Here is a 13,947-nt window from a genome sequence, read left to right as displayed (position 1 = left end):
GTAAAGTAAATCTAGGATTTGAACCCAAGTGATCAGTACTGAGTCTGTGCTCATGAATTTTCAAAGGTTTTAAGTGAAGTATTCAGACTTTAACAAGTTGGAAATGAATTCAAATGAATTTTAAAATGTTGAATGAGCCAAATGTGCTAAAAAGTTGCTAGAGGAGCTCCATGATAGGGATTATAATGATCGTGATAGGTGACTTTTGAGTGCTTTCTTGTGCCAGGCACTTTACATGAATGATCACATTTTAGTATCTCCATTTTTCTTTTTTTTTCTTTTTAGGGCTATCCTCGCCCCATATGGAAGTTCCCAGGCTAGGGGTCAAATCCCAGCTGTAGCCGCCGGCCTGCACTACAGCCACAACGTCAGATCCCAGCCGCATCTGTGATCTACACCACAGCTCACGGCAACGCGGGGTCTTTAACCCACTGACAGAGGCCAGGGATTGAATTTGAGTCCTCAAGGATGCTAGTCAGGTTCGTTTCCGCTGAGCCACGGGAGGGGTATTTCCTCACTTTCCAAAAGGGAAAACCCAGGCTTAGAGCTTCCCGTGGTTGCCCAGCTATTATTTAACGACTGCAGCGTTTACGCTTTTAATCCCTGGGGCTAGGAGTGAGTTCCACAAGGAAAAGGGGTACAAATCAAGCGTCTTCCAGCAACGCTGAAACCTTTACAATTCCTCGGCCACCCCTAGGCGCGGGAGCAACCTTTCAAACTCTGCAAAAGGCTCTGCGTAGGCCCCGCCTACCCCTCGCTGGGTTTTCTCCCGCTTGCGCGTAAGGAGTGCCGCTCGTGATTGGCCGCGATCCTGCCGTGGGCACGCCTCCTCCTCTCGGGTTCCCGACTGGGGGAGGCCTACACAGCACCGCCCCTCGGCTGCCGGAGCAATCGGAAGGAGGCATGGCGGCCGCCGGGGCTGCGGCTACGGACTTAGGTGCGGTAGCGTTCGGGTGGGGGGCTGTGGCTCGCGGATGCGGGGGTGGGGAATGTGGTGTGCCAGAGATCCCTCGGACTGGGGGTCGGGGTTCGCCTCAGACAGGATCTCATCAGCTACGGGCCCCGGCCCCTCGCACAGGAATCCCTGGGAAAGCAGGTGGAGAGGCTCGGAGTACCTGGGGCTCCTCCGCGTCGGGTGTGGGCCGGCACCTGAGCCCACTTCTGGCGCCTCAGTGGATCTCCTCGTACTCCCAGAGGTGGTCCGCGGCAAGCGCGCCGCACTCTTCTTCGCTGCGGTGGCCATCGTGCTGGGGCTGCCGCTCTGGTGGAAGACCACGGAGACCTATCGGGCCTCGTTGCCTTACTCTGAGATCAGTGGGCTGAATTCCTTGCAGGTAAAACCTCGGTGGTGGTGGGTCAGGCGACAGCCCACCGGCAAGGTAGAGACTCAGCTGATGACCTTGCTGCTTCTTCTTGCAGCTCCGGCTCATGGTGCCCGTCACTGTCGTGTTTACCCAGGAGTCAGTGCCATTGGACGACCAGGAGAAGCTGCCCTTCACCGTTGTGCATGAAAGAGAGATCCCTCTGAAGTGTGAGTTCCCAGGGAGGGGACTGCGGAGTCAGGGTAGCTTTTCTGGTGTGAGCTCAGGCCACAGATAAGTTGGATAGGAGGAGAGTATGTATCCCGTAAAGGTAATTAAAAACTTACTGAGGAGTTCCCATTGTGGCTCACCTGAAACGAATCTAACTAGTATCTATGAAGGTGAGTGTAAGATCCCTGGCCTCACTTAGTGGGTTAAGGATCCGGCATTGTCATGAGCTGTGGTGTAGGTCACAGATCCGGCTTGGATCCCACGTTGCTGTGGCTGTGTCATAGGCTCCAGCTGCAGCTTCAAGTAGACCCCTAGCTTGGGAACCCCTATATGCTGTGGGTGCGGCCCCCCCAAAAAAGCAAAAAACCCCAACTCGTTGAAACTTATTGAAATGCCTCTCTGAATGAACAGTATTTGGGGTTAGAAGAAAAGCATCTTTGAATTGTGTTCATCATTAACTTCTATTTATAAAATAGCTATGCTACCTGATCAGAAGCAGTTGATGCTTATTTGGGGATAGGGGAGGAAGTGAGATATAGTGGAATGATCTCAGAGTTTGGAATCAGTTTGGACTGTTATACAGGATTTATTCATTTTAACATTGAACACTTTCTGAGTGTTATGTACTTTTCTTAGGTATCGGGGATTTGGGGATGAATAAGAAATTGATGTTGGTTTCAAGAAGTTCATAGGTAGGGGAGAGAGACACTTAAATCACAGCAGAAGTATGTAAGTATATAGGAAACAGATTGTACTTAAAAAAGAGGCTATAACTATCTGGGAGGAAAGAAAGGAAGGGCAAGTTTCAAGGACTGTAATTTTTAAGCTCAATTTTTAAAGGATGTGTAGGAAGTCAGGTTAAATGAAGATGGGGAGGGAGGGAATTAGTATTAGCCAGGAATAGTGATAGCTAATGTCAGTTGTTCATTATATACCAGAAACTAGGTGAAGCGCTTTACATGTGTTGCCTCTTTAATCCTAGTGTTATGATCCCCGTCTTAAGTCTCTTTTGTCTCCTTTATTATATATCACTTTCCCTTCCCCCACCCTTCTTTTCATTGATTTTTTTTTTTTTGAGAAACCAGTCATTTGTTTCATAGAACATCTCATATTCTGGATTTGGCATATTGCTTCCTCCTGGTTTCATTTAATTTATTCCTCTATTATCCATATTTCTTACAAACTAGTAGTTAGATTGAGAGTTTGATCAAAATTAGGTTCTATTTTTTAGGCAAGCATACTTATAGTTGGTGTAGTATAGTTTCTATCGTGTTATCAGGTAATGGCTGGTTGTTTCACTTTGGGTGATATGAAAATGATTTAGGAGTTCCCATTGTGGCTCAGCATGTTAAGGACCTATCGTGGTCTCCATGAGGATGCGGTTCAATCCCTGCCTCGCTTGAGGTGTTAAGGATCTGGTGTTGCTGCACATTGCAGCATCAGTTACACATGCGGCTTGGATCCGTGTTGCCATGGCTGTGGCATGGGCCTCAGCTGCAGCTCTGATACGACCCCTGACCTGGGAACTTCCATATACCACAGGTGTGGCTGTTAAAAAAAAAAAAAAAAAGGTGATTTTTTTTTTTTTTCCCTATATTTTATTCCCTGTCAACCTTTTACCTGATGGTTTTAGCATCTGTTGATACTGGAATCCATTTCATTATGTAGCAAAAGGACAACTTTTAAATTCTGCCATTTTTTTCTGCATATATGACCTGGAATTTTTTTTTTATAAAGAAGAACTTTCCCAATAAATTTTAGGTTCAGCTTATCAAATTCCAGGCAGCAAAGAAAAAAAAAATCCTTTGAGATTGCTTTACACATTTAGATTAATGAAGAGAATTGACATCCTTAGACTATTTACTCTTGCCATCAAGGAGCTTTGTATGTGTTTTCTATTTTATTTAGATCTTCTATGTCATTGAGTAAAGTCCTGTTTTTGTCTTTTCCAGGGCCGTACCCGGGGCATATGAAGGTTCCCAGGCTAGGGATCTAATCCAAGCTGTAGCCGCTGGCCTACGCCACAGCCACAGCAACGACAGATCTGAGCTGAGTCTGCAACCTACACCACAGCTCAGAGCAATGCTGGATCCTTAACCCACTGAGCAAGGCCAGGGATCAAACCCGCAACCTCATGGTTCCTAGTCAGATTTGTTAACCACTGTGCCACAACGGGAACTCCTGTGACTGGTATTTTTAAAAATACTTTATAAATTGGCTCTTGCTGATATTTATCAAAAAGCTGTTGTTCTTGCATATTCTTGCAATTATTTTTTAGTTGGTTGTCTTTGATTTCACTTGTTTATTTTTTAATTATTTTTTAATTTTTGTGGCACTCCCATGCCATGCGGAAGTTCCCAGGCCAGGGAATGGACCTGTGCCACATCAGCAATATGAGCCACAGCAGTGACAAAGCTGGATCCTTGATCTGCTGAGCCACCAGGGAACTCCAGTTCTTTCTGATCCTCATAGAAAATTATTAGGCTTTTGCAAAAGTGTCCATTTTGCCTTTCTTTCAAATGTTCACGTTACTCTCTTTTCATTTACTCCATTGGTGAAGAACTTCAGAAAGAGCAGTACTGAGTAAGAGAGGAGTTAGCAGGCATCTTTGTTTTATTATGGATATTTTTTTCGCTGTGCCTGAGGCATGTGGAAGTGGCTAGGGATCAAACCCATGCCACAGCAACAACCCAAGCCACAGCAGTGATAATGCCGTATCCTTAACCCACTGAGCCACTGGGGAAATTCCGTTAATTTTAATGAAATTATATTTAGTGTTTTGTCTTGTTTTTATCAAGAATGTTCACTGAGGTTAATTATATTGAGGCACCTATTGAAATGATCATATGGTTTTTCTCCTATTACCTATTCAGGTCATGAATATTGTAATAGATTTCCCAGTGGGAGGGTACTTGAGGTTGAAGGTAGTGTGTACACAGGCAGAGGCAAGAGCTGGGCAGGTGGAAGAGGTGGAGTGTCCTGTGTTTATATCATCCATGCAGAAATCATTAGAATGGGCTGTAGCTTCTTGGTGTTTCTCTGCAAACAATTATCTTACTGTCTTTAGATACCGTGCAGTGTTAGGGCTGGAAAGGTAGGCAGAGGTCTGATGCTTGCTCTTCTCAACATGCTTCTTCCTTTTCTCTCAGACAAACTGAAAATCAAATGCCGTTTCCAGAAGGCCTATCGGAGGGCTTTGGACCATGAGGAGGAGGCCCTCTCATCGGGCAGTGTACAAGGTACCCAAAGGACTAATCATTTTAATAGGAACCCCTCTTTTCCCTTCTGATCTCGAAGTGTGTAGTTTCCATACCTTGTCTTAACTCCAAACTCTCTCTGGGAGAGCTGGGAATGAGACACCTTGTGGCTCAGCCTGGGCCCCTGAGGGCCAAGCCTGGCCACAGTGTCAGCTGGGTGTGAGCGGGAGGTAGAGTGATGGGTTAGGTGCTGTGTGGGGGCCAGAGGATGACCTGGTACACTACCTGCTCTTGTCCACAGAGGCTGAAACCATGTTAGCTGAGCCGCTGGAGCAAGCCGAGGGCTCCCTGACAGTGTATGTGATCTCAGAGCACTCCCCACTTCTCCCCAAGGTGAGATGAGCAGAGAGGCTGCGGTCCTGCCGTATCCTTTCAGCTCGTCCTCTCCTAAGTCTCCTCCTTGCAGTATTGCTGCCTTCCATTTGCTGTAGAAGTTTTTTTTTTTTTTTAATTTATTTGTTTATTTGTTTATTTATTTATTTTAGGGCTGCACCCGTGGCATATAGAAGTTCCCAGGCTAGGGGTCACATCAAAGCTGCAGCTGCCGGCCTTTGCCACAGCTACAGCAACACAAGATCCGAGTCCCGTGTGCCACCTACACCACAGCTCAAGGCAACCCCAGATCCTTAACCCATTGGGCGGGCCAGGGATCAGACCCGCAACCTCACGCATACTAGTCAGGTTCGTAACTGCTGAACCTCAAGGGCAACTCCCGAAAGAAAACTTTAATGACTGTCCATGCACCCGCTCCCAAATTTGCAAACTACAATATAGACTCATGCAGCTCCATGGTTATACCCTGTTCCCTTTCAGCCCATGGTGGCCATATTTTGTATGTGCGATTTTCTTACTTTTCTTTCAAGTTTTATCATGTATGTTGTATCTCTATCAATAATATATTTAATTTTACATGTTTTTAAAGTTTATATAAATGGTAAAATATAGCACACGTTCTTTGGTTTTTCATTTTGCTCGACATTTACGCTTGAATCATCCACGATAATATATGCAGTTGCATCTAATGCATTCATATTATTTTGGGCCACGCCTGTGGCATGCGCGAGTTCCCAGGCCACGGACTGAACCCACATCACAGCAATGACAACGCCAGGTCCTTTACCTGCCAAGCCACCAGGGAAGCCCTGATGGGTTCATTTTAAATTCTGTCTACTGTTTCATTGTATAAACATATCCCAGTTTATCCATTCACTTGCTGACAGGCATTTGGGTTGTCTCTGGTGTTAAACTAAAATAATGCTGCTGTGAAAATTCCTGTACTTGCCTCTTTGCCACGTGTCAAACTTCCTTGCTGCTTGTTTCTTCTTGCTCAGCATGCTGTCTCTTAGTTTCCAGCCTGGGAAGATGTAGATATTGCCTGGACCTGGGTTGATGGGAAAGAGAGGCAACTGAAATCAAGGAAAACACTCAGATATACCCAGAGCTCAGAAAAGCTGTGATGGTGGTTTACTATGACTCTAGAAAGAGGTGCAGGCCTATTGGGCAGCGGCAGAAGGCCAGATTCTCAGACAGGAGCCTGGGTGCTCTTCTGCTTTCTTCCCTGAGCCGTGGGCATCCTGGCCCCTGCTTGCCCCTCGCAGGACATGATGAGCTACATCGGGCCCAAGAGGACCGCGGTCGTGCGGGGGATCACGCACCGGGAGGCCTTCAACATCATCGGCCGCCGCATCATCCAGGTCGCCCAGGCCATGTCTCTGACGGAGGACGTGCTCGCTGCGGCTCTGGCCGACCACCTTCCAGAGGACAAGTGGAGCTCTGATAAGAGGCGGCCCCTCAAGTCCAGCTTGGGTAGGGTGACCGGGCTCTGCCATGGGAAGGGAGAGGGAAGTGAGTGATGTGGAGACATGGGGACAGGAGGGGAATCTGCATGCAGACGCTTCACTCCTGTCTTCCGTGGCTTCATCTTTTTCTGAAAGCACTCCGTGTCCCTCATCCCAGTTTTATCCTCCCTTTGGTTTCATGATGGCCACCAGCCCCACTCCCATTCCAGAGGAGAAGCAAGTGCAGCTCCGCCAGGGGTACAGGCTGCCTCCTTTGATGCTCAGAAGCCTCTGGCTTCCCTGACTCCTGTTTCTACAGGCTACGAAATCACCTTCAGTTTACTCAACCCTGACCCCAAGTCCCATGACGTCCACTGGGACATTGAGGGGGCTGTCCGGCGCTTTGTGCAGCCCTTCCTGAATGCCCTCAGTGCTGCAGGCAACTTCTCAGTGGACTCTCAGGTGAGCCTGGGAGCACGTTGAGCCCTTTTCCGGGTTGTGCCATCCTTTTGCAAGTCCCTCCGTGTTTCGCATTTACAGGTGTGGTCTCTTAGAGACTGCTGATTTGCTAGGAAATTTCTGTGCATACATAGGGTTCCAGGGTTTACTTTTCCTCCCTGGTGTCCAGTTTGGGGGTTTTGTCAATATGTCCTAAAAAGCTAGTTTCCTTATGGCTCCCTCTAGAACTGCATTCACCAGCCGCGTCACCCATAGGGAATTTATTACAAAACAAACGGAGGAAGTACCTTTCAAGAGCAGCGGAAACAAATCCGACTAGTATCCATGAGGAGGCGGATTCAATCCCTGGCCTTGCTTGGTGGGTTGGGGATCTGGCATTGTCGTAAGTGGTGGTACAGGTCGCAGACCCGGCTCGGATCCTGCGTTGCTGCGGCTGTGGTGCAGGCCGGCAGCTGCAGCTCCGATTCAACCCCTGGCCTAAGAAATTCCATATGCACAGGTGTGGCCCTAAAAAGCAAAAAAAAAAAAAAAAAAAAAAAAAAAAAAAAAAAAAAAAAAAGAAAAAAATGGAAAAACTTCCTGAAATGTGTTAATCACTAAAGATGTGAAGAATGCAGCTTTCTGAATCACACTGTGTCCTTTTGGGGCAAATGTGGGAGAAATTTTTATCAGGTCTTGGTAGTGGGAGTAACTACTTCTGAATAACTTGACTTGTTCTGTGGACATGGAATGGTGCTCCTCTTTGTTGAGGCTGATAGAAAGCCTGGTAAAATAAGTCATTTTCCAAGCATGGGCTTTTAGTGTGTTAATGTTACCCTTAGCTTTGTTAATTTTTTCCCTATTCCTCTTTTCTCTCAGCCCTGATTTTTCGCTTATATTTTGCCCTGTCCTCATGGTTATCTTTCTAAGGCACCTTAGATCTTTTCTTGGGACAAAAGGGAATTTATTTTAAAATTTTTATTAAAACGATTTTTCCATTACAGTTGATATACAATGTTCTGTCAATTTCTGCTGTACAGCAGAGTGCCCCGGTCATACCTATATACATACAGACAAAGTGGAATTTAAATCGGTAAACCAAATAATGTCTTCCTTCTTGGCTCTACAGATCCTTTACTATGCCATGTTGGGGGTAAACCCCCGCTTCGACCCGGCTTCCTCCAGCTACTACTTGGCCACGCACAGCCTCCCCCATGTCATCAACCCAGTGGAGTCTCGGCTGGGTGAGCTCCCGAGGATGCAGGCCTTCTGTTAGGCTGGGGAGGAGCCCTGGGGACTCAGCCTGGGGTGAGAGGCAGGCTGTTTTATAGCGGTGGTTCCCAGGTTGGCTTTGTCTGAGGAAGTACCCAGCATGTAGGCTCCTTTTTCATGAGAGTCTGTTGACACCTCCACCTCCACGCTGTCACATCCAAAAGCATTTGTTAAACATTTCCAGCACTTTGTATAAACGAATGGCTGGGCTGAGTCTCCTCCCTGCAAGCCAGCCAGCAAAGACATGGCCGCTCAAGTAGGAAAGACAGCAGCCAGAGTTGTTGACATTTCTGCTGATTGAGGCTGAGGACCCTTGTAGCTGGGACTCCAGGTTTTCATTTGGGGGCTAGTACCTCGGAAGAGTAGAGGCGACTAAGCACTGTCACACGGGCAAACCAGAGTGAGTCTATCACTAGTTGTGGAATTTCAGACCCCAGGGTTAGCCCAGTATGGACCGCGGGGTATGGGAGGGGCAGCACTGAGGCCTTGGTGAATTCCTTTCTCCCTCCTCCCTCCCTTCCATCCATCCATCCTCCCATCCTCCCTTGCTCCTTCTCTCCCTCCCTCCAGCAAACAAGTCGGAGGGACTGCTTTATGGTACCGCTGACAACAGAGATAGAAGAGGATTTCAGGCTAGGCAACTAGGCGCTTAGATGCAGAAGAGTGAAGAGTGCATAGACATTCTGGAAGCTCAGAGACGTTTAGTGTGGCTGAATTGTGAGAGAGTGACCAGGATGAGCCTGGCAGAGCAGGGGGGCACCACCACGTGCAGGAGTGTGAGCTTTAACCTCGTATGAGTGGCTGGCCACTGAAGGATATTAAGCAGGAACTGACCTGAGATCAGATGTATACTTGGGCATGAAAGAGGTTCTATGGTTGTGGGTGCAGTATGGTCCTGGCCAAGAAAGCTGTGGTCTTTAGACAAGTCACGGGGGGCCTGTTGGAGGAGGGGCGGTTGCAGGGGCGATTTGGGGCTGAGGACTGCACGTCCGCCGCCTTTGTGGCACATCGTGGGAGAGTGTCGAAGTTGCGTACCACAGAAACCCAGGTCTGGAGGATATCCTAGTGCTTATCGGCCGGGGGCAGTGAGGCCCAGGGTGAGTGAGCAGCAAGTTCGGGGCTGACCTGGAACTAAGATCCAGGACTAACATGTTGGATATTCTGACTCCCCTTCTCTTTGTACCACAGGATCCAGCACCGCCTCCCTTTACCCTGTGCTCAACTTTCTCCTCTATGTACCTGAACTTGCCCACTCCCCCCTGTACATTCAGGACAAGGATGGGGCTCCAGTGGCCACCAACGCCTTCCACAGTCCCCGCTGGGGTGGCATTATGGTAATGGTCAACCGTGCAGACCCCTGAGCCCAAGCTTCAGGGACAGACAGGTGTTCCCTGAGATGGTTCCTTCTGTTGTTCCTCTGGTGTCCCATGTGGCCCAGCCTAGGGGGTGCAGGCACCAAGGAAGTGACGGTGCTGTGAGCTCGTGCCCCTCCTCTGCCAACCCCCCACCCCCGCCGCTTCTCATTTCCCTCAGTGTTTCGATAACAGGACCCTTTTGCACCTGCAATTTGCACCAACTTTGACCCCTGTGTATACCTTAGATCTTGGTCCTATTTGTAAGGGTCTTACAGGTTGGGAACTTTGTCTCCCCTGTTAGACTGGGAATTTCTCATGGGTAGGAATTCTGAAATGGGGTAAAAACCATCTCTTTAGGAGTTCCCGCTGTGGCACAATAGGATTGGTGACATCTTGTGAGCGCTGGGATGCAGGGTCGGTCCCTTGCTCAGCCCAGCAGGTTAAGGATCCGGCATTGCCACAGCTATGGCTTAGGTCACAACGGTGGCTCAGGTCACAACTGTGGCTCGGAATCTGATCCCTGGCCTGGGAACTCCATATGCGCAGGGCAGCCAAAGAAGAAAGAAAAAAAATGACTAAGAAATATTTCTCTAACAAGATTTTTGAGGGGGTAGTGGAGGTAATTTGGATAAAGCTCCCATTGGCAGGTATTCCAAACGTATTAAGTTTGTAATTTCTGAAGGGCACAGAACATGTCTTCCCTTTCGCTCACGGCGTCCAGAGTGTCTAGGGCAGAGCCATGCATGGTCCTGGCGTGATGCTGAGGCCACCTCCTTTCCCCCTGCAGATATACAATGTGGACCCCAAAGCCTACAATGCCTCGGAGCTGCCGGTGAGAGTTGAGGTGGACATGGTGCGAGTGATGGAGGTGTTCCTGGCTCAGCTGCGGTGAGGTCCTGGGGGTTCACCTAGGGGTGCGGCCCCTGAGTCTGATCACAGTCTGCTGGGCTGACTGGAACGAACCTTCACCTTGACTCTGCCTAGAGCCCCAAGGAAACCAAGAAAGGCTTCCAAGGATTGATGGCTTCATCCTTCTCCTAAGAAGGGCTTGTTGCCGACATAAGCTGTCCCTGGGCTGTGATTAGGGATGTTTAAGAAAACAGCTGTTGAATTTTCCGTTGTGGCTCAGCGGGTCAAGAATCTGACTAAGGAGTTCCTGTTGTGGCTCAGCAGTTAACGAACTCGACTAGGGTCCATGAGGATGCGGGTTTGATCCCTGGCCTTGCTCAGTGGGTTAAGGATCCAGCATTGCCACCAGCTGCAGTGTAGGTCACAGGTGCAGCTTGAATCCAGTGTTTCTGTTGCTGTGGCTATGATGTAGGTGGGCAGCTGTAGCTCCCGATTGGACTCCTAGCCCAGGAACTTCCATATGCTACAGGTGCAGCCCTAAAAAAAAGAAACAAAAAAAAAGAAAAGAAAAATAGCTGTTAATTCTTGGGCTAACAGATCATTAATAGTGGTTTCCTGACACCCTACATTGAGGATTCTAAGGCTGTGCCTGGGCTCATCAGGAAAGAGGATTCTGATTGATTAGCAATGTCTGCCATGGGTGTAGGAATAGAGAGGCGTGGCACGTATGCCTTGTCAGGTGGTCCTGGATCATCCCTTAACTAAGGTGCAGGGGCCTCATTTGTCCAAAGAGAGATAGACGGGAGGGGGTGAAATTAAATATTTTAGCCATGGACCCTAAGACCCCAAGGCAGTGCTGCAACCCCTGTCCTGTGGCTCTGGGTAAGACTGAAATTCTTAGTACCTTTTTTTGTGTGTGTCTTTTTTTTAGGGCTGCACCCAGAACATATGGAAGTTCCCAGGGGTTGAATCAGTGCTGCAGCTGCCAGCCTATACCCACAGCCACAGCAATGTAGGATTTCAGCTGCATCTGCAACCTACATCACATCTCATGACAGTGCCGGATCCTTAACCCACTGAGCAGGACCAGGGATTGAACGCACATCCTCATGGACACTAGACGGGCCACAGAGGGAACTCCTATCCTCAGAATCTTAACCGTCTTTTTCCACCTTCTAGTCTCAGACCCTTTGACCTTCTTTGCTCGCTGTTCCTACAGGTTGCTCTTTGGGATTGCTCAGCCCCAGGTGCCTCCAAAATGCCTGTTTTCAGGGCCTAAGAGTGAAGGGATAATGACCTGGGAGCTAGACCGGCTGCTCTGGGCTCGGTCCGTGGAGAACCTGGCCACAGCCACCACCACTCTGACTTCTCTGGCCCAGCTTCTAGGCAAGATCAGCAATATTGTCATCAAGGACGATGTGGCATCTGAGGTAAGCAGGCAGGGGATGGATTCTGTGACCTAGGACGAGTAGCCACCAGGACCAGGGTGTGGTGAAACCAGAGAGCCATCGAGGTTCAGGAAGTGTATGGGCATGCCATCCTTGAGTGCCCGGGGTTTCCTCTAGAGGGCAGTGCCAACTCCCTGGTAGGAATCCAGATGGGGTGTAAGGAGTTAAACAGGCTGTAAGAAAATACACCCTGCCCTTTTTTTTTTTTTTAATTTTAGGGCCACACCCACGGCATGTGGAAGTTCCCAGGCCAGGGGCGGAATCAGCTGTAACTGCCGGCCTATGCCACAGCCACAGCAACATCATATCCGAGCCGTGTCCGTGACCTGCACCATAGCTCACGGCAGTGCCGGATCCTTAACCCACTGAGCAGGGCCAGGGATCGAACTGGCATCCTCATGGATGCGAGTCAGATTGTTTCTGATGATCCGCGACGGGAACTCGCACCTTACCCTTTTTATACTGGCCTCTGCATATCCTGGGCAAACTCTAGGCAGACGGAAGACCCAGTGAGGCCCTCCCCTGCCCTCCCCACCAACTGCTGCCTAGGACTTTTTGGTAACCCCCTACTCCCTTCCTAGGTGTACAGGGCCGTGGCTGCAGTCCAGAAGGCAGCGGAGGAGTTGGCCTCTGGACACCTGGCCTCTGCCTTTGCTGCCAGCCAGGAGGCTGTGACGTCCTCAGAGCGTGCCTTTTTTGATCCCTCGCTGCTCCACCTCCTCTATTTCCCTGATGACCAGAAGTTTGCCATCTACATCCCGCTCTTCCTGCCTATGGCTGTGCCCATCCTTTTGTCCCTGTTCAAGATCTTCCTGGAGACTCGCAAGTCCTGGAAGAAGCCTGAGAAGATAGACTGAGCAGGGCAGCATCTCAGTAGGAAGCCTTCCTTTTTGGCCAGCATGGGAGCTGTTAGGCTGAGAGGCAGATAAGTGGGGCCTGCCACGAATGACTTGTCTCCAGCCTGCTCTGTCGCCCCTGCAACGGTTGAAGTCTAACACTCCAAGAGGGTTTCATCTCTCCTTTCCCTCCCATTCATCTGGCTCAGGGCTCTCCCACTCTTCAAGCCCTCCAACCCCCTCCTCAAAAGACACATCATTGGTGTCTCCTTACCGGTCTTGAACTTGAGGGCCCTTTTCTCTCTCCCTCTGGGCAGGGGCAGCTTGTGCCTCTGCCCTGTTCCCCACAGTCCTCTTGCACTGAGAGGGAGCACTGGGGGAAAGCCCTGGGTTGGATTCTAGGGCTCTGCCCTCCAGGCCCTCAGGGAGAGCCCTAGCACTGCTCCCATGGAAAGGGCTGGGCTCCTGTCACCTCTGGGGCCTTCTCCCTTACTCCCCTTGCTCCAGGCTGGCTACACCTGTTGGGTGCAGCCTATTGCTGTGTGTGGCAGAGGTTGCCTTTATCTTTACCTAGAGGCAGTATGGTGCGGTGGGGAAAATTCCGGACTTGGGATCAAACACATCTGAATTCAAACCCTTGCTTCTGCCCTTATCATCTGGGGAGCTTTGAGTAGGCCACTTAATCCTCCCTGAGCCTCAGTTTTTCATTTAAAAATAGCACTGATACCTCCCTTACAAGGTGGTTGTGAGTATTAAATGGATGAGCATGTGAAAGTGTCTGGCATATTCTAGGCTCTCAATAAACGTTGGTTGAATGTGAATTGGAATTATATGAAGTATGAGTGTAACTTTCATTCATTTGTGTTTTAAGTAATGATTTCCTGATGCCTGTCCTCCTGGGCTCACTGGTCCACTTTGCTTCTACTGGCTATGTGCCCTTCCTGCCTCCCTATCTTGGAGGGCCCTGTGGTGGCTAGAATCTTGTAGGCTATTGTCCCTCAGTGTGTCCTGGCTTGTCTAGCAGGGGGTTTGGGAGAGAATAGCTTTTACTGGTGTAAGCCCTCAGATACTAACTAATTCATAAATTCAAAAATAAAATAAAATTGACCCTTTAAGAATGCAGGGGTTGGGACACCCACCTTCCGGTGCATTCAGAATCAGAGTATAATTTATCATTGGCCC

General features: G+C 49.1%; 1 protein-coding gene across 2 annotated transcripts; it reads left to right on the top strand.

Moving 5' to 3' along the window:
- PIGS (phosphatidylinositol glycan anchor biosynthesis class S) lies at positions 495 to 13,597 on the top strand. Of its 2 annotated transcripts, none has more exons than XM_013989970.2 (12): positions 495 to 937; positions 1,079 to 1,334; positions 1,420 to 1,531; positions 4,682 to 4,771; positions 5,031 to 5,122; positions 6,388 to 6,595; positions 6,887 to 7,029; positions 8,135 to 8,249; positions 9,466 to 9,611; positions 10,420 to 10,520; positions 11,701 to 11,911; positions 12,511 to 13,597. In XM_013989970.2, exons 3-12 carry the CDS (start codon positions 1,429 to 1,431, stop codon positions 12,784 to 12,786), a joined length of 1,485 nt encoding a protein of 494 aa, XP_013845424.1. In that variant the 5' UTR covers positions 495 to 937; positions 1,079 to 1,334; positions 1,420 to 1,428; the 3' UTR covers positions 12,787 to 13,597.

The sequence above is a fragment of the Sus scrofa genome, chromosome 12, assembly GCF_000003025.6.
Source record: "Sus scrofa isolate TJ Tabasco breed Duroc chromosome 12, Sscrofa11.1, whole genome shotgun sequence".
NCBI classification, from domain to species: Eukaryota; Metazoa; Chordata; class Mammalia; order Artiodactyla; family Suidae; genus Sus; species Sus scrofa.
This window is presented reverse-complemented; position numbering and strand designations above follow the sequence as displayed.